Here is a 27,959-nt window from a genome sequence, read left to right as displayed (position 1 = left end):
ATTGATTATATGATAAATATGTACACACTAGCACATTAATTTAAACCAAAATGAAGTACTCAAAGTCAACACAAAAGTTAAAAGTAAAAGTCAACGAAAAAATCAACGATCAAAATCAAATGGATAGTCAAGGTTAGACAGGCAAACAGTCAAGATCAAACTTTGTGGTCAACTGTTTTCATTATGTCAAATCAAGACATGTTAAACGTATTGGACCTTTACAAATGCAGAACCCACCGAGCATTTTCATTTTCATATATGTTTACTGTTCAAGAATGAACCGTTTTTTTTCCGGGGACTATTCAAAAATGGTGGGGGACTACTCTCCATTTTTTGGGTGGATATTAGAAGTAAAAAATGAGTCACCCCTTATCTAAGTTTTTTTTAATATCAAATTTATCCTTGATAATTAAATTAGTTAGTGTAATGATTAATTAGTGTTAGTTTAATGATTAATTAGTGGAGTTAGGTTAATGAGTCACCACCAACCACCACCGACCACCACTACCACCGACCACCTCAAATCACCACACCACCACCTCAAATCACCACCATCACCACCGCCACCTCTATATATAGCTTAGTTTAAATCATTAACAAAACAAAATCAAAACCAAAATTATAACAAACCATTACTTTTCGTTCGTTTTCCGTTGAGATAATGAGAAGTAATCATCAAAATTAGTTGAAAATGGAAGTTACAGAGAACAATACGGTTAGGAAAATATATACGACGTAACCGAACTAAAAGTTCGGTTGGGGGAAAAAAATGAAAAAAGTTGCGATGTAACCGAACTAACAGTTCGGCTGAGATATGTTTTTGTGAGGTAACCGAACTTTTCTCTGAAAAAGAAAACTCCATTAAAGCTGAGTTCGATAATATATAGGTTTTTAGAGAAAAGTTCGGTTAGGAGAAAAAATTTGCGACGTAACCGAACTGGAGTTCGGTTAGGAAAAAAAAATTACGAGGTAACCGAACTTTTCTCTGAAAGAAAAAAAATCTCCATTAAAGTTGAGTTCGGTTAGTTCGACAAAAATTTTCACATAATTCCTAACCGAACTTCTCTCTGTAACTTCCATTTTCAACTCATTTTGATGATTACTTCTCATTTCTCAACGGAAAACGAATGAAAAGTAATGGGTTGTTATAATTTTGATTTTGATTTTGATTTCTTAATGATTTAAATTAAGCTATATATAGAGGTGGCGGTGGTGGTGATTTGAGGTGGTCGGTGGTGGTAGGTGGTGGTGAGCGGCGGTAGTGATTTGAGGAGATGGTTATATATATATAGGTGGTGGTGATGGGAGGAGATGATTATATATATAGGTGAAGGATAGGTTAGTCATTTCCACACTTTAGGACACCCCTTATAAGTATAGGATAGACATTTGTATCACAAAGTAGTCCCCATATTTTTTTTCGAGTAGTCCCCAAAAAACGAAAAGAATCTAACAAATCATTATGGGCTTGTATAAGCCAAGCCTAGTAAACACTCAATAAACCATAACATTATAATGAGCCCAAATATACATTTGAGAATCAAAATTCGATATAGCGTAATCCTAGCCGCAGAATTTAACATTTCAGACCAAAAAAAAATCATGTTACTTTTCAAAAAATTGCATAATATGAGCTACCATTTACTGTATCTCAAAGCCCAACTTAATGTTTAACATCCAACAGTACTGGAAAAGAAACTTATGGGTATAGCTCATCATTACCACATGCCCATTATTAGAAACGTGTTCAGTTTTGTTCATTTCCAAATTTGCCGGAAAACATACATACCCTAAAAAGAATTTTACTTGAGCCTTGTCCCTTATTTTGATTCAAAGTTCTTTATGGGTTCTAATACTAATCGTGATGTTTTGTGTTCATATGAAAATTTAATTAAGCCCACGATGTGCATATAATCACAAAGGAATCAAATAGACGACCTATTATTGCATATCATCAACGGACAACCATGAGTTCTAAACACTTGGTCTAGATGTCAACTATGAGTTTTAATTTTATAAATACTTAATTAGGATCGTGAACTTCATAATAATCACATAATAAATATGCAAGAATAGTATATGAGAAATACCTTACAGTGCAATTCTTAGTCTGTGATCGATCAATCTGGAACAACGATAATACCTTGTGGATGTCATGGTTTCTCTCCCTTGACCTTAAGCATAATGAGTAATTCCTTAGATACAATAGTAATGGTTATTGTTTCCCTTTCATAGGTACGGAGAGGACCAAGTTCCTAGCGTTTTAGTGTTAGACATTAGATCTCGACCGTCCATCAAAGAAGAGATACTAGGAAATAATCCCAGAAATGGTAACTGACATAATTTAGCAATATCCTATAATTAACCAAAGTTATTACATGACCCAAGGGAATATTTCTATGTATAGAAATATTCTTACAATTCAATCTCAGAACTTTGGTGGGCTGGACTTCCTAGAGTATAACAGGTTGGTAGGATTGATTGGATCGAACTAATTGGGCTAGATAAGACCGGGAGAAGAAAACAGGGGAGTTGGAAAGTTATCGGGTTCTGTTATCGGATTTGGGGCAATGTAGTCGGAGTTGGACGTAGAATTTGATTGGTATTATCCTGTTAGTCCTAAACAAGATTCATATGTGTCACCGATTCGAAAAAGATAGGCATCAGTTCTCGGTTCCTGCAAAACAGGGAAGTGAAGTATTGTCAGACTTTTTGGTTATATGTATGGGAGTTGGCGAGATTCTGGAGAGTTTAGCTATATTTAGGACTCTGTCTTACCTTATCTGAGAAGTTTATAACTCACAGAACCGCGTAGAGAAGCTTGGCATGGAAAGAAATCCTGAGACTTGAGGTGGAGGAAAAATAAGAATAACCGAAGATTTCTTGAGATTCAATCGACCTTTGGGATATAGAAGGAGTTGATATAGGTCATAGAAGCGTCACATAAACCTTGGGGTAGTTGCAGAGAATTTTAGGAGGTTGCAGAGACGATTTCATAATTCACAGGCGAGCTGCAGACGAGGAAGAAAAAGAAAAGCACCTAAGGAAATTCGCAGAAACCGTCACCTATTCTTTCAAATACAATATCTTTGTAACAATTTTTCCAACAATTATATTGAGTTCGCAACAGTTTTCTTAAGTTTTCTTTGTAACAATGGTTCTGTAACAATTATATTAGTTACAAAACATACTGCTTTATACCTTCTCTTCTTTTCAATCAATTTTGAGCAACAAATATGTATTTCTAGCAATTGATTAATATGAGGAGCTAAAACCCTTAGCTGAGGCGACGAGGGAAGCCATTCTTCCATGAAAAGTGGTATATTTCTATTTTAATTAATTCTTGCAATTTCTTTTATGACTATTAATTTGCATGGAACTAATATTGGAAATTTGATTTTTATTGAATGATTGTGATTCGTTTTGATGGAGCATGCTTAGTTTTAAAACTTTGACGTTTCATGTTTGATGTTTACAATTATTACTTCAAAAATATACTAGAGACAATAAATTAGAATCACTTTTAAAGCAAAGAATTGCATGAATATTGATTTGATTGAATCACTTAATTGGTCAATGGTGGAATCCTGAGCCTCGGTGCTTTTTATAACTTTGATAACAACTTAAATTTGAGTTTTCTCGTTTTCTATTTTGAATTTTAATCTAAAATCAAATCTCTACAAGTATTTAACGAACCACTTTTATTACCACTGTAAAAATCACATCAATTTTTGACGCCGCTGCCGGGGACTTGTATTTAGGTTTAGGTTTTAGGTTTATTTTATATTTAGGTTTTGTAGTTTTATTTTTATTTTTTAGATTTTTTGTTCCATTTTACATCTTTGGTATTTTTGTTTTTTTTGTGAAGGATTGGCTCGAAGCTAAAAGTGGAAAGTCGAACTTGCCAAAAAAGGGAGAAAACCGAAGATATTATTTTTGGACTTTTATTAGTTTCTCTATTTCCTTTTTGGACTTGTAATTTTCTTTTATTGTTTTTTTTCTAGTATTTTGTTATTATAAAAAAATACACAGTTGCACACACCAATTGCATCCCTCATCAGATCACCGAGTTTAGGAAAACTAGTGGATTAGTAAGTTGAACCCGTGCCTTGGGCCTTATGGGAGTTACCAGCTGAAATTCCACAAACCTCAGCCTCGTACCTCAGGGTATATTTTTCTGTGGTAACCTAAGCTTACTTAAATTAGTGAGCCCTGCATTTTCATGTGCACATATTTTTGCTGAATTCATGTATGCCTGAACGTAAGAGAGACGCTCTAGGACGGTTTATGCGTGAAAAACCTAGAAGTGATACTTTAGGAAACAAGAGTCTTGATTACCTTAATCTAGAGAGTCCTATTTTTGGACGTTTTTCTCACAGTGAGGAAAGGATCCCTAGTACTCCAATAGTACCAAAAATGGCAACTTTAAAAGCTTTGTTGAATCCGATTAGGACTACTCTCCCCTCGTGTATCAGGTTAGCTGAAACGGAAGAAAATTATGAACTTAAACATGGGACCCTACAGATGCTCCCAATCTTTTTAGGGAAATAAAATGAAAACCCTTATTTCCATGTTATGGATTTTGAGGAATTTTTTAGTACCCTAAAATTAGAGACCTTGATGATGATGCTTTGAAACTTAGGTTATTCCCTTTTTCTCTGAAAGATAAATGCAAATCTTGGATATATAGTTTCACTTTCGGGTCAACCGAAATATATGAACAACTTACATCTGCCTTTTTGAACAAGTTTTTCCATAGGCACAAAACATCGTCTATTAGGACGCAAATCTGCACGTTTTCTCAACAGGAGGGAGAATCTTTTTATAGGTATTTGGAAAGGTTCAATGATTTGTTAACACAATGTACTCATCATGGTTTAGAAAAGTTTGGGCTAGTTCAGATCCTTTATGAGGGTTTAGATCATTCCACTACAACCATGGTAGAATCTCTGTGCACTGGTGGGTTTGAAAACCAAACTGTCGATGCGTCGATGCGGCGATGGAATTTTTTAATGAAATCGCCGAAAAGACCCATCAATGGGAAAATAGTAGGGAACCCAAGAAAACAATTCTTCTAGGCAGAGGAAACGTTAATAGGGTAGATGAGGCTTTGAATCATATGCAAAAATTGCAGCAATAGCTAAAAGGTTAGAAGCTTTAGAATTGGGTCACACTAGTGGTAGATTAGATCCTTTTGGGGAAGGACAGAATAATGAAGAGCAAGCCAATGCTTTTTATAATAACACTAGATTCGATAATCGTTAGAAGTTTGACTCATGTTCAGAAACCTATAATCTTGGTTGGATAAACCATCCGAACCTCTCATGGTCTAAGGACTAGAATCAAGGTCAGTTTAGTAATTCGAATGCTTCCATAGGTTTTGGCTATACTAAGAATCCTCCAGGGCTAGCTCAGTTTCAGAATTAGTCAGATAAGAAAATTTTAAGTCTAGAAGAAACTCTCACCGCATTTATTCATAACAGTGATAAGATTCACCAATCACTTTCACAAACCATAAAAGAAAGTAAAAATATAGGCCTGGCTAATTCTCAGGCTATTTCCGAGTTAAATATTCAGGTTAGTCTGATAAATGAGTCTTTGAGAGAAAAAGGTAGGTTCCCTAGTCAAACACAACCTAACCCTAGAGGAGTTCATGAAGTAGGTGCAAAATCATCACATCAAATGAATGCTATTATGACCCTTAGGAGTGGTAGAATTGTAAACAATAAGGTTACCATGCCCGAAAGTGAGCATAATGTAGTTCACCCCTCAGGACCATCCATAGCTGAGGATCCTGATAAAGTTTCTGATGATGCCAATTCGGTTCCTGATAGGCCCTATTTTATGCCTAGAGCCTCATTTCCACAGCTACTAGTACCAACAAAGAGTGAATCCAACTTTAATGACATAATGGAGGTTTTAAGAAAGTTACCATAAACCTTCCGTTACTAGAAGCAATTAGGCAACTGTCAGCTTATGCCAAGTTCCTTAAAGATATGTGTACGCAAAAATGCAAGCTTAGTGTCCCCAAAAAAGCCTTATAAGCTAGTCATGTAAGTTCGATCATTCAGAAAACCACAACTCCTAAGTATAAAGACCCAGGTTCCCCTACCATTGCTTACACGATAGGAAAACACAGAGTAGAGAAAGCTTTACTTGACTTAGGAGCTAATGTGAACTTACTACCGTATCATGTGTACTTGCATCTAGGGCTCGGTGAATTGAAACCTACCAAGATAGCATTGCAGTTAGTTGATAGGTCTGTTAAAATTCCTCATGGTGTGATAGAGGATGTTCTTATTGAGGTCGAAAAGTTTATTTATCATGTAGATTTCGTGGTCTTAGATACCCAACCTGTCCCCGACTCAGAAACACGGATACCTGTGATTTAGGTCGCCCATTTTTAGCTACGTCTAATGGGATCATTAACTGTCGAAATGGTATCATGAATCTATCTTTTGGTAATATTACTAATTGAACTGAATATTTTTAATGTCAATAAGATACATTCTGAGCTAGATGACACGTGCATTGAAGAGGTGAACATGATAGGTACCTTAGTTCAAGAGTCATTACCAAAAATCATATTGGAAGATCCATTAGAGAGTTGTCTAGCCCATTTTAGCATGGATTTCGACGATGATAGAAACATTGAACAAGTAAATGCTCTGTTGGATTCTATTCCTGTGTTAGATTCCGATAAATGGAAAGCTAGGTTCGAACCATTACTAGTTTCTGAATCTACCTTAATCCCTTATTTAAAAGATCCTGAAGAGCCTCCTAAGTTGGACCCTAATTATGCATATTTACGCCCACTTGAGACTTTTCCTGTGATTATAGCTTCCTATTTGGATAGTGATCAGGAGGGTAGGCTAGTGACCGTACTTCAAGATAATAAGGAAGCTTTAGGGTGGACTATAACAGATTTTAAAGATATAAGTCCTACAGTTTGTATGTAACGGATGCATTTAGAGGATGTACCACTTGATTATAACTTAGAGAAAGCAATTGACCTTTTTCAGGAACCTAATGGTCTAGAAATTAGGAATATTATGACTAGTCTATCTAGGGACACCCAAAATTCTAAGTTTGGGGGTGGATTTGAAGTTTATGCTTCTAAAATTTCACAAGAGTATCTTCATAGAGAAGTTCAATTGTTAGACACCCATCCTTTGGTTGATGTGGTTTATCAGGGATATCATACCCAAATCGAATTTTCTTTCCCACCAAATATTTTTCTTCCAAGAGTGGGAATGTATGATTTTCAAATGTGTCAAGTATTAAGTTTTGAGACTAAGTCTAAGAGATTGGAATTGACACCTTTGCTTAAGAATGACCATCACTCTCGTTGTGGTCAAATGTGTGAGTCAAACCTAATGGACTTAGAGGATCCTCAATTATTCAGGTTATTATTATGTGATTCTAAGTTCTTATTTGAGTTTTTACAGACTTTACAGTTTTTACCTATGAGGAACACAAGCCCAAAGAAATTTATCTAGACCCCTTTATAGAACCTGAACATAAACCTAAACCACAACTAGATGTAATTGTCTTAAACAAGAAACTAGGCAAGGGTGTGCTATGTTTATTCACTTTCTTTGTTTTTTGCAGTTCCCTTTTATCTGTGATAACACTTTTTTATGCAGATGACCCACAGTTGTTCCGATTATTGCTTTATGATATGAGGTGATTAATTCTTTCTTATGTTCTGGCTGAAGACGTTAAACTTAGCACTTCTTGGGAGGTTACCCATGCTCATGCAACACGGTAATATATTTCCTTAACTCTTTTGCTTCAAATGGTAACAGTTTCTCCTTGTTCATGCTTTTAATTTTATCTTTAGAACATCGAGGACAATGTTAGATTTAAGTTTTGGGGTATGGGAGAAATTTTTTAGTTGCATTATTAAACTCCAGAGACTAAAATTTTATGCCTATTAAGGATGACAATAACCAATCTAAGTGGATGGAAGCATCTTGATTGTAGGAGTTGAGGAACCAATCTGAGTAGATGGAAACATCTAACTAGAGTCTATTTAGAAAAGCACAGAGCTCAGGTGTTAGAAATAACTTGGTAGTTTCGCCATATCTCGTTGAGTCCTTTTCACCTTTTATTTTTATTTTATTTTCTTTTTAAAATATGTTTCTCTAAGTGATTTTGTGGGGCACACACATCGAGTTGTTACCACCGCTGGGATGAAGTAGAGTGATTGAGTTACTTAAAAAAAAAGACCAGACCAATCAGACCACTCGGAATAAATATTAACACTTGGATAGAAATATATGTGTGTTCTCCCTGTCTCCGTCGCCTAAACAAGCGTGGAACGCAAGATCCACGGGAATTACCATGTAATATGCTGACAAGAAGCATGCGTTTGGATCCATAAGATCTAATCATGATTGTTATTAAAAAAAAATGTTAATGTTCAGTGAATAAATCGACCACCGGTTCCCTTGTATATTCCAGTTGTGTTGATATTAGTCAGACCAGTATCTCAGTCCATTAGGATAGGTTCATCTTGGCAGTGGCCTTCAGACAAATATGGGAAATACCGTTCACCTTATTCAACATAAAAAATCATCTATGTTTTTCTCTATATCCATCTTCTTAATCTATCCATGTGATTTGTTGACTCGGGATATTGATGTCCATAGTGCGACTATCTGAGTAGAGCTCTATCACTTATATATGAATTTTAGTATGCTTGAGTGCAAACTCGTGTACATCAATTGGAATTTCGCATCAGGGTACTTCCTTCTGTAGTCAATGAGAGTATATGCCAACCAAGGAGATTCTTTATTGTTATTCCAAGGTTCTGCGGAGAAAGCTAGGGTCCGGAGTAAAGGTTTTGTGGGTATATCTCTGGTAAGCCCTCCCGAGACTATAACTCGGCCACTGGGGCCACCTAGGGGTTCAAAGGCTTGTTGCACATGTTAAGTGCAATCGCGATGCCTGCGACAGTGAGTTAGGATTTTATTTTATTTTACTTTTGCTCGAGGACTAGAAAATAGTAAGTTTGGTGGTATTTGATAGACACATTTTTTTGTCTAATTTGTCTCGATTCTGTATTTTGATAGTGCTCATTTTTGTACTTATTCTGGTATTTTATGTGTGTGTAGGTATTTTTGGCCAATAAACATTTTTGGAAAAATCGGGTCGGAAAGTTGTTAAAAGCACCCCCAGAGGAATTGTTATTGGCACCCATAATTTGGATAAGGGGCACCCCAAGGACACTAGTTATCGGCACCCCAGAACCTGTTAAGGGACACCCATCTTCACCTTCGTTTGAATCTTATTTTGGCGGGAAGCTGTTGTAGACGGGAGGCAGATAAGAGTTCGAATTTTGTGAAAGATTTAAGGAGATTCACTCAAGAGTTTGGCTTTTAGTTTTTGATAAATCTTCCACAGCACGTGAGAAGACTAAACTCTTCCATTTATATGTGTTTACAAGTACAGATGTATATTAAAGATTCTATAAATCAGGTTTGGATTCTATAAATCAGGAAACTAACACCTTGAGACTAGGTTTGGTTGTTTAGTCATCTGAACTAGTCAGTTCCTGAATGCCAGGTCTTCTGGTAGACTTAGCCCTGACACCGTCCCTCAAGTTGAGTTGCAGCTTGCGGATGTTCAACTTGTCTCTTATGTACTGAAACCTAGGTGATGATAACCCTTTGGCAAATATATCAGCTAGCTGATCTTTGGAAGAGATGAATCGCATTTGAAGATCTTTCCTTCAACTCGTTCACGAACAAAATGGAAATCTATTTCAATGTGCTTTGTGCGAGCATGAAAGACCGGATTGGAGGTGAGATTTGTTGCACCAAGATTGTCACACCACAGTATCGGAGGCGCTGTAGTGATTCCAAGTTCTGTTAACAAAGACTGAATCCATATAAGTTCTGAAGTAGCAATAGCCATGCCTCTGTATTCAGCCTCGGTGCTTGACTTGGATACCGTCTTCTGCTTACGTGCACTCCAGGATATTAGATTTCCTCCAAAGTATATGCAATAACCACTAGTTGAACGCCTGTCATCTAAGCTTCCTGCCCAATCTGCATCAGAGTATGCATGAAGAGTACTACCAGTATTTGGTTTTATGAGCAAGCCATAATCTATAGTGTTCTTGAGATATCGCAGGATCCTTTTAATGAAATCCCAATGTTCAACATAAGGATCATGCATGAATTGACAGGCTTTGTTGACAACAACTGAAATATCTGGACGAGTTAGATGCAGATATTGAAGAGATCCAACAACACTATGATATAATGTTGGATCCTCATATTTAGCAGTACCTTGTTTCTGCAATATCGCCTGTGCTGCCAATGGGGTACAAATAGGTTTTCTGCCATCCATTTTAGTCTTACACGGTAAATCAGAAATATACTTTCTCTGTGTGAGAAACAAATTGCGACTTTGGATGATAACCTCCACTCCTAAGAAGTATGAGAGAGTGCCCATGTCTTTTACTGCAAATACATTATCTAGGTCAGCAATCAATTTGTCAATAAGCACAGGATTAGATCCAGTGACAATAATATCGTCTACGTAGACAAGAACATATGTAATTCCTTCTGTAGTTTTCCGAACAAACAATGAGCAGTCTTCTATTGATCCCTTGAAACCCATCTGAACAAGATAGCCACTTAACCGAGAGAACCAAACCCTTGTAGCTTGCTTAAGGCCGTACAACGATTTGTTCAATTTGCAGACGTAATTGGGCTTATCTGGATCAACATATCCTATTGATTGCTGCATATACACCTCTTCATGCAAATCCCCATGCAGAAATGCATTTTCAACATCAAGTTGTCGCAATATCCAGCCATTCATAACAGCAATGGAAAGAACAAGTCTGATCGTGCAAGGCTTCACCACCGGACTAAATGTTTCCCCATAGTCGACCCCTTCTCTCTGATTGTAACCTTTGGAAACCAGACATGCCTTATATCGCTCAATGGATCCATCTGGATTCCTCTTAATATGATACACCCATTTTGATCCCACTATATTCATCCCATTTTCATATTTTACCAAAGTCCAGGTACCATTTCTCAGTAGCGCATTAATTTCTGCATCCATAGCCTTTCTCCAGTGTGGTTCAACAAATGCCTTGGAGAAGCAAGTTGGCTTCATGAATTCAGAAACTTGTAAGGGATGTTTAGTTGTTGTGAGACACAAACGCTGTACTGGTTTAGTTATACCTGACTTTGCCCTTGTCCTCATTAGATGATGCTGCACTTGTGTCGTGGCAGATGACGGTGCTCCTACATCAGTAGAAGTAGTGGAAGAAACAAGTTGATTGGATGTTTGTAAAGCATCGCCTACTGGACTTAGTATATCAGATGGTCCAGCAGCTGCAAGCACTAGATTTTGTGCAACATCATACGGGGATGCAGTTATGACTTCATTTCCATAACTGCTTTGTGGTTGAGCTGACAAGTTGTGAAGTTGTTGATACATCGTTGCACCATTATGTTCAGTTGGTGCACCAGTAGTTTGTCGTAATGATCTGAAAATGGTTGAAGCAAACAACCTCGTACTTGTCAAATATTTCTGCGGACTGAGCTATGGGACATCCTGCTGCGTTGGGGCGTACGGAAATGAGCATTCTTCAAATCGTACATGGCGAGAAATATAAACTCTATTTGTTTGCCTATGTAGACACATATAACCCTTATGGGAACTGTTGTAGCCTATGAATACACATGCTAATGACCTTGGCTCTAACTTGTTAGAATTGTATGACCGTAGACATGGATACACCAAGCAGCCAAAAAATTTAAGGAAAGAGTAATCTGGTGTTTTTCCGAACAAGAGCTCTAGTGGAGTTTTAATTTCAGACTGTGATTTTGGTACTCTGTTTATGAGATAGCAAGATGTATGGAAAGCATCAGTCCGAAAGTATTTGGGCATATGCGCATGGAAAAAGAGTGCTAATCCTGATTCATTGACATGACCTATCCGTCTTTCAGCAAGACCATTTTTGGGGACGTATGTGGACAAGAAAAACGATGTTGGACTCCAGATTCATTAAGAAAGGCAGTGAATTTTTTATATTCACCTGCATTGTCAGACTGGAAAACTTGGATTTTGTGATCAGTTAGGTTTTCAACCTGCTTTTTAAATTGAAAAAGTTGGGAGTGCATCAGATTTTCGAATAAGAGGAAACACCCATGTATAATGTGAAAAGGCATCCATGATTAACATATAGTAACGATAACCATTCCTAGACATATGAGGTGAAACCCAAATGTCAGACACTAATAAACTCAATGGCTTATTAAACACAGTACTACTAACTGGAAAGGGAAGCTTCTTGCTCTTACTAATGTGGCAAGAATGACAAAACTCAAAAGATTTATTTGTAACTGGAAGAGAAAACTTATTAATGACTCGATGAACAGTACGTTTCATTGGATGTCCTAATCTTTGGTGCCACTGAGGTAGAGTATTTGTGATGAGGTCTTGGGTTGAACTGAAGAACTAGCACCGCCAACATCATGAAATACGTACATCCCATTTCTATTCCGTCCCTGCAGCAGTGTTGTCCCCGTGCTTGTGTCCTTTACAACAAAAATATTTGTGTGAAATTCAAAGAACACATTGTTATCTTTACAGAATTGATGCACAGAAAGAAGATTTCTTTGAATTTAAGGGACATGGTATATATTGTTGAGCTGAAATTTTCTTTTATTGTAAATAAAATAGGATTTAACAATATTTGCAATGGTGAGAGCGTTACCATTTCCAACTTGTACTTGTTCAGTACCTTCATATTCATGTGGAATGCTGAGATTGTTAATATCAGATGTTAGGTGATGGGTAGCTCCTGTATCTGTCACCCAACCATTGTCACCTCGACTTTGTGGCAGTGCAACATACGCATCCGGAGGTCGCTGTTGCTGGACAAACTCCTTGTCAAACCGATACCAGCAACGCACAACCGTGTGATTTCTCCTTCCACAGAGTTGACAGGGTCCCTGAGAAGATGGGTTAGCTGGCCTTAAACGTTGAGGCTGTCGATTCTGAGGTGGCTGATTTCTGTTTCGTCTTGGATCAGGCCTCTGGGTTGAAGAAGATCCTCCAAATGTAGCAACATTAGCCAGAGGCTGCTGAAGTAGAGGTTGTTGTTGCTCAAGCCGCATGTCGTAGGTGAGTATATGCGCTTTGAATGTATGCATGTCCATATCAGTAACAGTACCCAAAGCAGTAACAATGGGGTCATAACTTTGGTTGAGTCCATTAACAATAACAGACTTCATATCATCCGAAGAAACATTGTATCCACAAGCTGCAAGACCGTCAGATAAATTCTTAGCGTGATTAAAGTATTGTTGCATTGTGAGATTACCTTTTGAAAGTTTGTGCAGTTGTCTTCGAAGATGCATCTGGTGAGCTGCTGTTTTTGGAGCAAACTCCCTCTCTAGAGTATCCCTCACAGATTTGGATGTTTCAAGACTTGTGACTTTGCCTATCACAGATTCAGATAATGAAAAAACAAGCCAGCCTAGAAGAAGTTGATCAATATCTTCATGGTTTGTGTATTCTGGATTAATGGCTTCTGAATTTGGAAGGGTTCGTGGGGGAACTTCCTTTGTCCCATCAACGAATCCAATGAGTTTGTAACCTCTCAGAACGGGTTTGAACAACGTTTTCCAGAGAAGATAATTGGTTTCTGTAAGTTTGAGTGTGATAAGATGATTGATGTGAACATTCTGAAGAGTAGTAATGTTCGTCATTGAATGATTTTTTTTTGTGGATTGCGTGGTTTTTAGGATCCTAGCCTGATACCAACTCAAGAGTTTGGCTTTTAGTTTTTGGTAAATCTTCCACAGAACGTGAGAAGACTAAACTCTTCTATTTGTATGTGTTTACAAGTACAGATGTATATTAAAGATTCTATAAATCAGGAAACTAACACCTTGATACTAGGTTTGGTTGTTTAGTCATCTGAACTAGTCAGTTCCTGAATGTCAGGTCTTCTGGTAGACTTAGCCTTGACATATTCAATCTCGGAATTTTGGTGGGATGGACTTCCTAGAGTATAACAGGGTTGGTAGGATTGATTGGATCGAACGAATTGGGATATATAAGCCCGGGAGAAGAAAAGAGAGGAGTTGGAAAGTTATCGGGTTCTGTTATCGGATTTGGGGAAATGTAGTCGGAGTTGGACGTAGAATTTGATTGGGATTATCCTGTTATCATAAACAAGATGCATATGTGTCACAGATTCGAAAAAGATGGGCATAAGTTCTCGGTTCCTGCAAAACAGGGAAGTAAAGTATTATCGGGCTTTTTGGTTATATGTATGGGAGTTGGCGAGATTCTGGAGAGTTTAACTATATTTAGGACTCTATCTTACCTTATCTAAGAAGTTTACAACTCACAGAACCGCGTAGATAAGCTTGGCACGGAAAGAAATCCCGAGACTTGAGGTGGAGGAAAAAGAAGAATAACCGAAGATTTTTTGAGATTCAATCGACCTGTGGGCTATAAAAAGAGTTGATATAGGTCATAGAAGGGTCACGTAAGCCTTGGGGTAGTTGCAGAGAAGTTTATTAGGTTGCAGAGACGATTTCACAATTCACAGGCGAGTTGTAGACGAGGAAGAAGAAGAACAGAGAGCAACACCTAAGGAAAGTCGCAGAAACCGTCACCTATTCTTTCAAATAGAATCTCTTTGTAACAATTTTTCCAACAATTATATTGACATTGCAAAAGTTCTCTTAAGGTTTCTTTGTAACACTAGTTATGTGACAATTATATTCGTTACAAAACATACTGCTTTATACCTTCTCTCCTTTTCAATCAACTTTTGAGCAAAAAACATGTATTTCGAGCAACTGATTAATATGAAGAGCTAAACCCCTTAGCTGAGGCGACGGAGGAAGCCATTGTTCCATGAAAAGTGGTATAATTCTATTTTAATTAATTCTTGCTATTTCTTTTATGATTATTTGCATGGAACTAATATTGGAAATTTGATTTTTATTGAATGATTGTGATTCGTTTTGATGGAGCATGCTTAGTTTTAAAATTTTGATGTTTTATGCTTGATGTTTACAATTTTTACTTCAAAAATCTACTATAGGCAATAAATTAGAATCATTTTTAACGCAAAGAATTACATAAATATTGATTAGATTGAATCACTTAATTGGTCAATGGTGGAATCCTGAGTCGCAGTGCTTTTTATAAGTTTGATAAAAACTTAAATTTGAGTTTTCTCGTTTTCTATTTTGAATTTGAATCTAAAATAGAATCTGTACAAGTCTTTAACGAACCACTTTTCTTACCACTGTAAAAACTACATCAATACACATGCCAATAGAATTGAATAAGATACAAGGAAATTCTTTTATTGTACAATGATTAGAGGAATATCTTGGGACATTTTGATTTATTTTTGAAGTGCATCATGAAGGCTTATTGTCTTGGAGGAAACTGGTAAGTGAATTCTACCTTTACATAGTGCAAAACAAGAAGAAAATTGATTCTAGTTTATTTTTATTTTTTGTTTTTCTGAAAAGAAAGCTGAACCTTATTACTTATACAAACCATTACATCATTTTTCTTAAGAATTTTAGATGATACGCATGGGTGTTTGTGAAACAAGTTTTTTTCCTTCTTAGCTATATAGTTAGCTGCAGAATTGCGCAAAAGCGTGGACTACATCTATTAGGCAATTATAATCATTGTAGATGTGGAATTGAGATTTAGATCCAATAACAAATGAACTGCCTGCAACAATCCAAAAACTTCATCTTGTCAACTACTGTCAATGTGCTTACTCGAGCTCTATAATCTACCTGCAACTTTGTAACTAATAGTACCACTATCACAAAAATTGGTATTAGGCTTCATTGATGCATGAACATAAAGTTGTTTGGACGGCCATTTGTAGTCATTAAGACTAAAGTGAAAATTGTATTCATAAGTAAGGATAATCATATAATTCCCCCTTGTTATGACTAACGGCCGTGATCATTGTTGTTCAGCTGAGGTGTCTTTACTGTCCTTTTTTTGATGTGTAGCTATTAGTTAGCCATGCTAATTAGATGTGTAAATTTTAGGTACACAAGATAAAATGGATGTGTAGCTACTAGTTACACATGCCAATTAGATGTGTAACTTGTAGATACACATGCAAATTGAACAACTGTTATTATTGATTGCTGGGCTCAGAGAGTCGCAGTTCGATGCCATATCATGAGCATCAAATAACTAATATTCCCCTGAGGTAGTTAAAAAAGTAGTGCTTAGTCAAAAGTACTTTTGATGTGCAGAATGTTGATGGAGAGTAAGTTGAGGAGTGGGAAAACCCTAATTGTAGACCGTCATTCTTACTCCCGGGTGGATTTTTCATCTGACAAGGGTCTAGATATTGAATGGTGTAAGGTGATTCTCGTTAGAAACTCGACATACACAGGCTTGAGGTTTTTTTACTTATGAGATGACTGCTGAACTCATTATATGTCACAGGCTCCAGAGAAAGGTTTGCTGGCTCCAGATCTAGCAGCATACCCAAACATACCACCCCAGGTGGTTCCTAACTATTTCTAGTTTCTATTTCCCCTAGTAAGAATTAGGGGTGGGACTTGGGTTGAGTTAACCCACCAAACCCATGCCCAACCCGAACGTTGGTGGACACGGGCAAAGTATTTCAAAACTTTGGACAAGCTTGGACATAAATTTTATAAACCCGAGTTAAATTTTGGCAAGATGGGCACAAATATTTCTAACCCGGATAACCCGCCCAACCCGAAGAACTATAATACAGTTATATAAAACTATTTTTCATAATTGGTATTATCATCTATTTAGAGTAACTTTAGATATTATCTTCAAATCTAATAATGAAAATATAAATTATATTTATCCTTTAATCATTCAATATGAAAAAAGATTATATTATTGTAAATAATTTTCAGTTATTTAGAAATTTAAGATGAATATAGCAATTAAATCTTATTATTATGATAATTTGTTATTATCATATTAACAAACTCGTATGTCTAGCGAAACTTGGGTCAACCTGAGGAACCCGGGGAACCCGAGGAACATAACTTGGGCGGTCTTGGGAAGTACCTCCATAGGTTTCACGGGTTTGATAGGCAATCTGGGCAAAGGATTCCTAGCTCGGGTCTACCTCGGCCAAGCCTTGTAACCCGCCCAACCAACCCAAGTCCCACCCCTAGTAAGAATCAGTTTGATATTTGATACATGTTATAACTTGTGTTTTTATAACTGAAACATTATTTCAGAAAGCTGTAGAAAGAGGAGGTTATGGAGGTGAGAGATACGAGCAGCTTGAGTTCCAGAAGAAAGTTCATCAACACTATGAGATGCTTCATGATCCCACATGGAGGGTACATTCCTGCATTCAATTATCGAGGCAGGCGTATTTCATGGAATTTCTTCTCACAAAAGGACTACCTTAAACTTGAAGTAGACCTAATAGCTTAAAATTCTAGATCCCAACCATTTTTCTGTACTCTATTAGCTTCAAACCTTGATGATCTCGTCAGCTCTGTCATCTTTTTTTAGGCCATTTTTCAATGATTTGTCTCATATAATATTAAACTAATACATGTAATTTTTAGTACGCTTTTTTATTGGTGTCAATTTATTTTCATGTGTAACTTCTGGATACGCATGTCATATGTACGTCTAGCTCTTCTGGATAATATGTCATATGCATGTGTAACTCTTGCGTACACATGTGTAACCATATGCATACACATGTGTAACTGTTTCATGCCATATGGATGTGTAACTTCTGGATACACATGTCGTGTGCATGTGTAACTTCTGATTACACATCATATGTTGGTGGGAGGCGGTAGCCGGTGGTGGTGCCCGCCGACAACGGTTGGTGGTGGTGGTTGCTGGTGGTGGTGGTACCTGCCGACGGCGGTTGGTGGTGGTGGGCGGTGGTGGTTGTGGGCGGCGGTGGTTGTCCGAGGTGGTGGTGGTCGTCGGAGTGGTGGTGGCGGTCGGTGATAAAGATGGTTGTGACATCATGTTTACTATTTTTAATAATTTTGGGCTTAAATTTAAATGTTATTCAATTAAGGGCTTTATAAGGGTATGAATGTCTTTTAATAACTTGGGGCCTAGATTTAAACTTCCTTTAATTAAGGACCTCATATTATGGGTAACCCATGGGTGGGGTCTTATCCTAATTTTCCCGAATATGGGTCATCCGGTCGAATCCAGTGAAGCATGTATTCATATAGTTCACCCGTTTCTCTGCTACTGCAATTCGTTTACAAACCGAATTATCTGATAAATTCGGTGGATGATTAGATGAGCTTCGTACTGATACAATGTTTATTTGGTTGCGGTTGGAAGAAATTTGTGACTAATTTGATTGATTACCGTTAGATTCACCTCAATTTTCAGGAAATTAAAATCAATTTTGTTTTTTTGTACAAACTTTGTGACTGACAAAGACTATGTCTTCTCATCACATAGAAGGCTTCCTTAACAGTCGGCCAATGAAGAATATTTCAGTCCGCATTTTTTGCATCGGTTATCTATTTGATTCTCACGGTTCATTCTTTTGAAGTTCCAAATTCATGTAAGTTGTGCTTCTAATTGCAATTTATATACTATCAAGTATTGAGTATTTCAGAATAGGTGTGTACTGTGTACCTTGTAATTCTTGTAAGGGTACCAAAGCAAACATGCCGGGGTCTGCAAAGCTATAAGAACAAACCCTCTATTTCCTTCTTTGTCCTTTGTTTCTAAAAAAGAGTCTTTTTTTTGCGAAGTTCAATCCGGCAAAAAAAAAAACAGTAATTACAAGGAGTATCCACAAGAGGCCCAAGAAACATGAAATCATGATCAAAGTAGGGGATAAAGATGCTGGGAAGTAGGGGTGTGCAACGGGCGGACGGATTAGGGGTCATCCGCGTCCAATCCGTCAAAATTGCGGATTTGGAAAATCAAATTGTATCCGGCCCAACATCCACGGATCAGAGGATAATACGGACCGGATACGGATTACCCGTGGATTTAGTCATTAAAAAAAAAAATCAGAAAACTTCCAACATTTCTTGTAATAATTCAACCTCCTTGCTTTTTATTCTCAGTAGGTGTGTATTATAGGTTAAAAAGGATGCCATATGTTCAAAGTACTAGAGACATATATTAATTAACTCCTGGGTCTTAACAGAGAACAACATTTGGTATGGGAGGAATGTTATTTCATTTCTACGTTTCGGTGCTAATGACATCACATAAATAACCCAGGAAAGGGTTTATATAGTTTCCAATGCATGAAACTATTTTCATTAACCTCCATCTGGAAATGCACGTGGCTTTACTTAGTTAAGCTTGATCGCGTTGGATAAGGATCAGCTACTTAGTATTTGTCTCTTGCAGTGATGTATATCTCAACTGGGTGCACCTGCTTGATCAAATGGTGCGCAACCACAATCCAAATGTTCGCTATTTATAACACTGCAAGGTATCTTCAGCATTTGTTTCTGATCCTCTGTAAGTTCAACTTGTTAGTTAACGGTGTGGGAGAATTAGCGGATTTCAAATTCCAACCGTAACCGAACCGTTGAATTGTATTATTGTTGGGAAAACCAATATTTTCAACCGTAAATAACTCTGAAACTATTTCAAAATCCCTAATTTGATTAAATTCTAACTATTTATGTGATCAAAATCAACAAAAAAGGGTGGGTTTTCGATTCTTACCTAATTGAAGTAATTATTTGAGGAGAATCGATAAAGTAATTACCTAATTGAAGATGTCGTAAAACAGGTATAGAGGAGAGTAGAAAGGGAGACAAACGAAGAGAACCTTAATAATTACATTTTCATTAAACTTGGAATACTGTTACATTACAATTCACTCTATTATATACTACACTATGGCATCACATATTGCTTGACTTAGTCCTAAAACTAATCATCACTTGCTCGCATTACTTAAAAACTAAAGAAGACCTACTAAAAATCCTAATAATACTCAACTACTTAGCCTACTCGACCAGTAAGACTGTGCTTGCAATTACTGCAACTATGACCGCTAAAATACCAATCAGAGTTGCAGTATTTGCAAGCAAAGTCTTAGTGATCGAGTAGGCTAAGTAGTTGAGTATTATTAGGAGTTTTAATAGGTCTTCTTTAGTTGTTAAGTAATGCGAGCAAGTGGTGAGTAGTTTTAGGACTAAGTCAAGCACTATGTGATGTCATTGTGTAGTATATAATAGACTGAATTGTAATGTAACAGATGTATTACAAGTTTAATGAAAATGTAACCACTAAAGTTTTCTTCGTTTGTCTCCCTCTTTACTTTCCTATATATTTGTTTTACGACACGGTATCAGAGCTAGGGTAGACAGAGAGTAAAGAAGGCTCTAGAGAGTATAGAAAATTTTGAGAGATTATTATTGTATTGTTTTTGAAGAAAACATTATCCTTTGAAAGAACAGTGAAGTATTTGATTATGTGATTGTGATAATAAAATCAGTTTTTTGTTATTCATTTGAGAAGATAAAATCAGTTTTTCCCATCCGTTCTCTCTGTGTTAACACTCTATCTCGATCATCCTTTTTCCTGAGATGGTATACGAGAGATATTTTGGTGTAGTGAAAGAATGTCTTTTCAATTGTTGCTCATAGAGTGTTTGACTCATATGTTACCCTCTGTGTTTACATCTCTGTCTCTCTATCTCGTTCTTCATTTTGAGATTGTATCCGAGAGTTATGTTAGTGATAGAGTATGTTTTCTTTTATCGTTCACAGAGTATTTGATTTTATTATTCAATGAAATTTATTAAAGTGGTTTAGCATTTGGATCTACTTTTCTAGAGGAAGTTTGTAAACTGCTAATGGAAGAGGTTGTTTTAATTCAAAGAAGTTGTTCTTAAAAGGGTAAGTTGTTACTCTACTAATATTTTATAAGTGGTTTTGACTCAAGGTTTGAAGTAGTCAGAAGTGAATGACTTAAATATATCGAGTTGGGTTTGAAGCTTTGGGTACATGGATGAAAGTGTTTCATTCTTAGTGATGGATAGGATCCGTTTCATTTGTAGTTTGTAGTTGCTGACTTGTTGCACTTATTAGTGGCGTTCAAGCAACTAGACAAATAGATTTATCTGTTCATATTACACAGTAAGCATAAGTCTCATGACATGATTATGGTTTCGTGGAGGTAATATTATCTTCAGGTTATTATTGGTCATAGATATTTGGTTTTGCTACTGTGAGGTTGGGTAATATGGTGTTTGAGGTGCACAGGTTTTACATCAAATTTCTATCCACGGTGAGGTTGTCCTTATGTCTCACAGAGATTGGCGATGTATACTTGCAAGGTGTTAATTATATATTTTGACTCTTTCCTGAAGTTTCATGTGTTCAGTTTTGTTTCTTCACGATGTTTAAAGTGAAGGTGTGGATGGTTTTCTAGCCTTGTGTTTGCGGTGGCCTGTGTAAGGTGGTACCTCCGTGTAATTTTTGGTGTCCTGTGTAAGGTGGTGCCTTTATGTAAGGTATTCTTCTTGTCTTTTGGTGGTTGAAGTGTATTCTTCAGTTTTCTTCCTTATAAGGTGTTATAAGAAGATATTTATATTAGAGCTCGAGGTGTTATTCCTCGTGATGGCTAATGCTTGATTCATTAGTTACTTTTGAAGCTCACTATGTGGATCTCAGTTGAGGTTTCCAGAGAACTGTTAGTTTGGATTTCTTGTGATGTGTTTGGTATTTGGTCTTTTTTCTTTGTGACTGTTTTGAAGATTGAGTTTGGGTGATTAGCATAGTTCTCTTAAATTTTCCAGAGGTGTCAGCGAGTTCATGAGATACACATACTTCTCTTAAACCATGTGGACGTAAGTCTGCTAATGAAGCACAAATATGGAGGATATGTCACGGGACAATGCAAGCGAAGAGGTATGTTTGTTGATACTCGTTTGATTATGGATATCTGGAATAGTCTCCATTTTATGATTTTGGTCCAGTAGTGATGATTGGTCTGGATGATGATTGGTCCAGTGGTATAGTGATTTTGCCTCGCACTGTTTGCTGGGTTCCTTCCCAAGGTGGGTTTCTCAAGTGTTTTGATGGTCTATGGCATTCCAGTACTTACAAGGAAGGTTAACGTAAGAATACTCTTGCACTTTTTGGAGATGTGAGTGGCTTCCAGAGATGTACAGAGTTCTCTTGAACTGTTCGGAGATGCCAGCGAGTTTGGGAGATGCTTAGAGTGTTCTTGAACCATGTGGAGAAATGTCTATGAAGACATAGGTCTGATAATAAAGGATATGTTGCTGGTAAGACGTAGCATAAATGAAGAGGTATGTTTATCGTTGCGTATAAGGTTTCTGTTGATGTTAGTGTGTGATTATGGACCTTTGAAATGGTCTGCTGGATGTCCTATGGTAACTAGTTAACAATGTTGGTATAACTTACCCAGGTATGCACTAAGGGGGAGTGTCACAAGTGCATACTTATGTTCTATAATTTTGGGTGTTAGTTGATATCATGTTGAATAGTGGAATTGGTATTTTAGTGGTCAGAGTTGCAGTAATTGCAAGCACAATCTTAGTGGTCGAGTAGTCTAAGAAGTTGAGTATTATTGGGAGTTTTAATAGGTCTTCTTTAGTTGTTAAGTAATGCGAGCAAGTGGTGAGTAGTTTTAGGACTAAGTCAAGCACTATGTGCTGCCATCGTGTAGTATATAATAGAGTGAATTTTATTGTAACAGATGTATTCCAAGTTTAATGAAAATGTAACCATTAAGGTTCTCTTCGTTTGTCTCCCTCTATACTCTCCTCTATACCTGTTTTGCGATAGAAGAGACGATGGAGAAAAAGAAGAGCATTATGTTTAAGATTAGTTTTTGGTTTTAGGTTAATCATTTTAAAATATTTTTATTTTTTGTAGGAAATACCAATAGGTCCTAGAAATAATATATTAGGATGAGTTTGGTGCAGTTGACAGAGTCAACTGTCTGTTTGGTCCTTTTTGGAAAAATAAATTAAAGTTTGGTCCTAAAGATTATGGTTTGGTCCTAGGGTGACGTCATGGACGATGTAATTGTCACTAGGTAGTGGCAGAAATATCCTTTTGGGACCATATATATATATAGAAAAAATCACTAAAAAATATCTTATTTTCAGATTTACTTTCTCTTCTCCTATTTTCAGATCTAGTTTCTCTCCTCTCCATTTTTTCTTTTTTCTGTTGCTGCTCATGAAGAGGATGAAGAACAACGAATTTTTTTGGTTTATTTGTTACTGTTGTTGTTGAATATGATGATGAAGACGACAGAGATTTTTGTGTTTCTTCGTCATTATTTGTTGTTGTTGCTGTTGAAGAAGATGAAGATGATGAAGACGATGGAGTTTTGAAGATTTTCTGCTGCTGTGTATGGCGAAGAAAAAGAAAAAGATGAAGAAAACGATGAAGAAAACTAATATAACCTTCAATATTCATCTCGGATCTAAAATCTTCATATTGGATCTTGATTTGTTTGGCGTTGTTAATGAAGATTTGATGTTGTTGCTGCTGGTGAAGTCGATGAAGATAATGAAGATTTATGCGTTTTGTTGTTGTTGATGTTGCTGCTTAAGATGAACTTCATTACTGAAATGAACTTCATTTTTGGAATGAACTCTGCTATTTGTTTAAGATGAAGATGATGAACTCATGTTTTGCTGCTGCTGCTTGTGTTGAAGATGAAGATGAAGACGACGAAGTTCATTCCTGGAATGAACTTCATTACTGAAATGCACTTCATTTTTGGAATGAACTTCATTGTTGAAATGAACTTCATTTTTGGAATGAACTCTACTGTTTGTTTAAGATGAAGAACTCATGTTTTGCTGCTGCTGCTTGTATTGAAGATGAAGATGAAGACGACGAAGTTCATCACACAGAATGAACTCTGATTTTGATCTGCTCGTGTTATGTTGTTGAAGGCGATCCATGAAATCGATGAAGACGATGGTGTTGCTGTTGAAGAAGATGATGGAGATGATGTTGTTGCTGTTGAAGATGATGGAGATGGTGTTTTTTTAGGTTTTTATATGGAATTCATTTCTGGAATGAACTATGTTGTTTTAGGTTTTTATATGGAGTTCATTTCTGTAATGAACTCTGTTTTTTTAGGGTTTTATATGGAGTTGATTTCTGGAATGAACTCTGGTTTATATAGGTGATTTATGAAAAAATAAGTAGAAATTAACAAGAGTTCATTTTGAAGAATGAATTGCTACAAAAAAATAAGTAGAAATTAACATGGAAGGTGCTTTTGTCTATTTAATATTTTTAAATAATTTGAAGAATGAACTAAACAAACATGGGACCACCTAAAAAAGGACCAAACGATATTTTTTCCTTATTTTTTTTTATTATAGGTTAAATATCCCCTTATCCACATTTGGGTCACTTGAATCAGAATGAGCCCTCAAAACCAAAAACTCGGAGGCCCCGTAATATTTTTCTTATGGCTGCCGGAAACTGTATAATTCTCGGCGATGGAGGGGGAGCCGCCAAATAATGCCCTAACAGAATATCGATTTTGTGATCTAACACCCCCTCTGTCACAACCTACTCTTGACTCCCTAACTGAAGCTGGTTTCAATTACTGTACACCAGTTCAGAGAGCCACAATACCACTTTTTTGTAACAACAAAAATGTTTCTGTTGATGTTGTTATTGGTTCTGGAAAAACCCTTGCTTTTATTATTGTAGGAATTACCAATAGGTACTATTATGGTAGTCTTAGTTAATGGCAGGTCCACCCACTAAAGCCCAGTAACCAGAGGTCCATAATAAAAAGAAAAAGAGAAAAATGGACCAAAAATTTTATCCCCCTGGTCCGGTACACGTGCGGGATGTCATAATCCACTTTTAAAAATACCTTAACTACTCATTCCCTGATAGTACATATATATTTCTTTAAAAAAAAATCACAATTTTTTACAAATCTGAGTTCCGCTCTCCTCCTCTCTTTTTACTTCTGCTCAAATTTTGATGCTGCTTTTGGATTACGAGCTAGAGTTTTTTTGAAGATCTCTTTGAAGATTTAAAGGTATGTTATGTAATATCTCTTTCTGCTGTTTTTTTTTTTTTTTTTCAACTGAATCTGTGAAGATCGAATCGTTTTGATTACGTTTTCACTTTATTGTTTCGTTTTTTGTTTGTTTTTTGCGTTTATTTTTGTTTTAGTTTGTTTTTTATGAATCTTGATCGTAATTATTCAATTTTTTGGTTATATTATGATGTTTTTAACATATTTGAACTTTCGATTTGATTATCTTGTTGTTTTCGCTTCTTTATTTTATCAAAATCGTGTTTGTTTGTTGTTTCAGGGGTATTATCCAACAGTACATATGTTGCATACTGATACAAATTGCTTTTGATTATGTTTTGTTCTTAGTTTTATCAGTTGTTGTTGTTTGATTCATAAGTACATATCTTCGATACTGAAATAAGACTCTCTTGATTATGTTATTTTGATAGATTCTTTACATTCAGTTATTTTTTAGTTCATGAATCAGCAGTACATATGTGGCATACTGATACAAACTGCTTTTTTTTGGTTGATCTATTAGTACGTATGTGTAGTACTGAAATATGTGCTTTAATTCAGCTATATTCATGGATTCATCACTTTTTCTTTACATGCAGTTGTTTTTTTAATTCATGAATACGCAGTACGTATATGGCGTACTGATAGAAATTTTTTTTGATTTTGTTTTTAACATATTTGAACTTTCGATTTGATTATCTTGTTGTTTTCGCTTCTTTATTTTATCAAAATCGTGCTTGTTTGTTGTGTCAAGGGTATTATCCAACAGTACATATGTTGCATACTGATACAAATTGCTTTTGATCCCGTTTTGTTCTTAGTTTTATCACTTGTTGTTGTTTGATTCATAAGTACATATCTTCGATACTGAAATAAGACTCTCTCGATTATGTTATTTTGATAGATTCTTACATTCAGTTATTTTTTAGTTCACGAATCAGCAGTACATATGTGGCATACTGATACAAACTGTTTTTTTTTTGTTGATCTATTAGTACGTATGTGTAGTACTAAAATATGTGCTTTAATTCGGCTATATTCATGGATATCACTTTTTCTTTACATGCAGTTGACTTTTTAATTCATGAATACGCAGTACGTATATGGCGTACTGATATAAATTTCTTTTGATTTTGTTTTATTCAAAGTTTTTCCACTGTTTTTGGGTTCGATCCATGAGTACGTATGTGTAATACTGAAATATGTGCTTTGATTCGGTTATATTCATGGATTCATCATTTCTTCTTTACATGCGGTTGATTTTTTAGTTCATGAATGCGCAGTATGTATATGGTGTACTGATAGAAACCTCTTCTGATTTTGTTTTATTCATAGTTTTGCCATTGTTTTTTGGTTCGATCTATGAGTACGTATGTGTAATACTGAAATATGTGCTTTGTAATGTTATATTCATGAATTCATCAATTCTTATTTACATGCAGTTGATTTTTAGTTCATGAATACGCGGTACATATATGGTGTATTGATGGAAACTTCTTTTGATTATGTTCTATTCAGATTATTGCCACATTTTTATTTGTTTGATCCATGAGTACGTATGTGAAATACTGAAATATGTGCTTTGTTATGTTATATATTTATTATTCATGGATTCATCAATTCTTTTTTACAGGTAGTTGATTTTTATTTCATGAATACGCAGTACGTATAAGGCGTACTGATAGAAACTTCTTTCGATTCTGTTTTATTCAGAGTTTTGTCACTTTTTTTTGTTTGATCCATGAGTACGTATGCGCAATACTGAAATATGTGCTAATTTATTTATAATTGATTCTAACAGATATGTACTTTATCTGGAAGCGGTGCAGCAGATATGTACTCGAATTGTAAGCAGCGGATATATACTCGAATTTGTAAGCAGTGCGACAGATATGTACTCAGATTTGTAAGTAGTGCGACATATATGTGCTCAAATTTGTTAGCAGATATGTACTCGAATTTGTGAACAGTGTGCCAGATATGTACTCAAATTTGTAAGCAGTGTAGACACACACGTTTGGTAGTAAGGGGTATTATGGTCATTTCTATGTTTTAATTAATTTTGGACCTCCGGATGAAAAAAATTCTGGTTGGACCTTACTATAAATAACTATATGGGCTTTGGACCAATCAACAAATTTTCCACTCGTGAGAGATTTCCTGTTTAGTCCACTAAACCCGATCCGGATTAGTGGCTAGTCCAGCGGGAAACAACATTTACTCCCTAGTCCAAAAAAGATTTGAAAAGAGTAAAATTACTCTACTAACCCTAACATATAATATACTATGTATGTTAGTAACATATGTAACTAGTATACATATGTAATATGTAGTAACATATGTAACTAGTAATATGTAATAACTAGTAACATATGTAATATGTAGTGTCATATTAATATGTAGTGTCATATTAGTATGTAGTATGTTATATATTGATATTACATATTAATATGTTACTAGTATACTAGTATACTAGTATAATACTAGTTACTATTAGTACTACTAGTATACTAGTATAGTACTAGTTACTACTAGTAAACTAGTCTACTAGTACACATGTTACTACTAGTATAGTAGAGTAGTTACTTAATTTACGAGTAACATATTCTTTTTACTATTAATATAGTACATATTGATATGTAGTATGACCATATTGATACTATTAGTATGTAGTAACCTATTGCTAGTAATATTAAATGTGTTGATACTAATTAGATCTGTAAGGGTGTTTTAGGCATTTAGAAAATACACTTTATAATCTCCACAAAATTTTTGGACTAACGAGTAAATGTTTTTCGTGGGTGGACTAGCCATTAACTGGGTCATGAAAAATTGGACTAAATAGTTATTCCTACATCTAATATTAGGACAAAAAACGACCCGTATAAACTGAAGCGGCT

At 35.9% G+C, this 27,959-nt stretch overlaps 1 protein-coding gene across 1 annotated transcript; it reads left to right on the top strand.

Annotated features, from left to right (window-relative positions):
* The first annotated feature begins 16,299 nt into the window (after positions 1-16,299).
* On the top strand, positions 16,300-17,447 carry LOC113324951 (thymidylate kinase-like). The gene is made up of 4 exons (XM_026573221.1): positions 16,300-16,404; positions 16,489-16,548; positions 17,026-17,169; positions 17,271-17,447. The coding sequence occupies exons 1-4, from the start codon at positions 16,300-16,302 to the stop codon at positions 17,445-17,447; spliced, it is 486 nt and encodes a 161-aa protein (XP_026429006.1).
* Positions 17,448-27,959: the final 10,512 nt, after the last annotated feature.

Source organism: Papaver somniferum, chromosome 11 (genome assembly GCF_003573695.1).
Source record: "Papaver somniferum cultivar HN1 chromosome 11, ASM357369v1, whole genome shotgun sequence".
In the NCBI taxonomy this organism is placed as follows: domain Eukaryota; kingdom Viridiplantae; phylum Streptophyta; class Magnoliopsida; order Ranunculales; family Papaveraceae; genus Papaver; species Papaver somniferum.
Note: the sequence above shows the minus strand (reverse complement) of the source record. Positions and strands in the feature narration are given on the sequence as shown.

Excerpts from the sequence above, each read along its gene's own strand:
- LOC113324951 (XM_026573221.1), top strand. The coding sequence starts at position 16,300 with ATGGAGAGTAAGTTGAGGAGTGGGAAAACCCTAATTGTAGACCGTCAT. Across the intron at positions 16,549-17,025 it reads ACCCAAACATACCACCCCAG|CGAAACTTGGGTCAACCTGA; the intron begins GTGGTTCCTAAC and ends TCGTATGTCTAG. Across the intron at positions 17,170-17,270 it reads GTCTACCTCGGCCAAGCCTT|AAAGCTGTAGAAAGAGGAGG; the intron begins GTAACCCGCCCA and ends ACATTATTTCAG.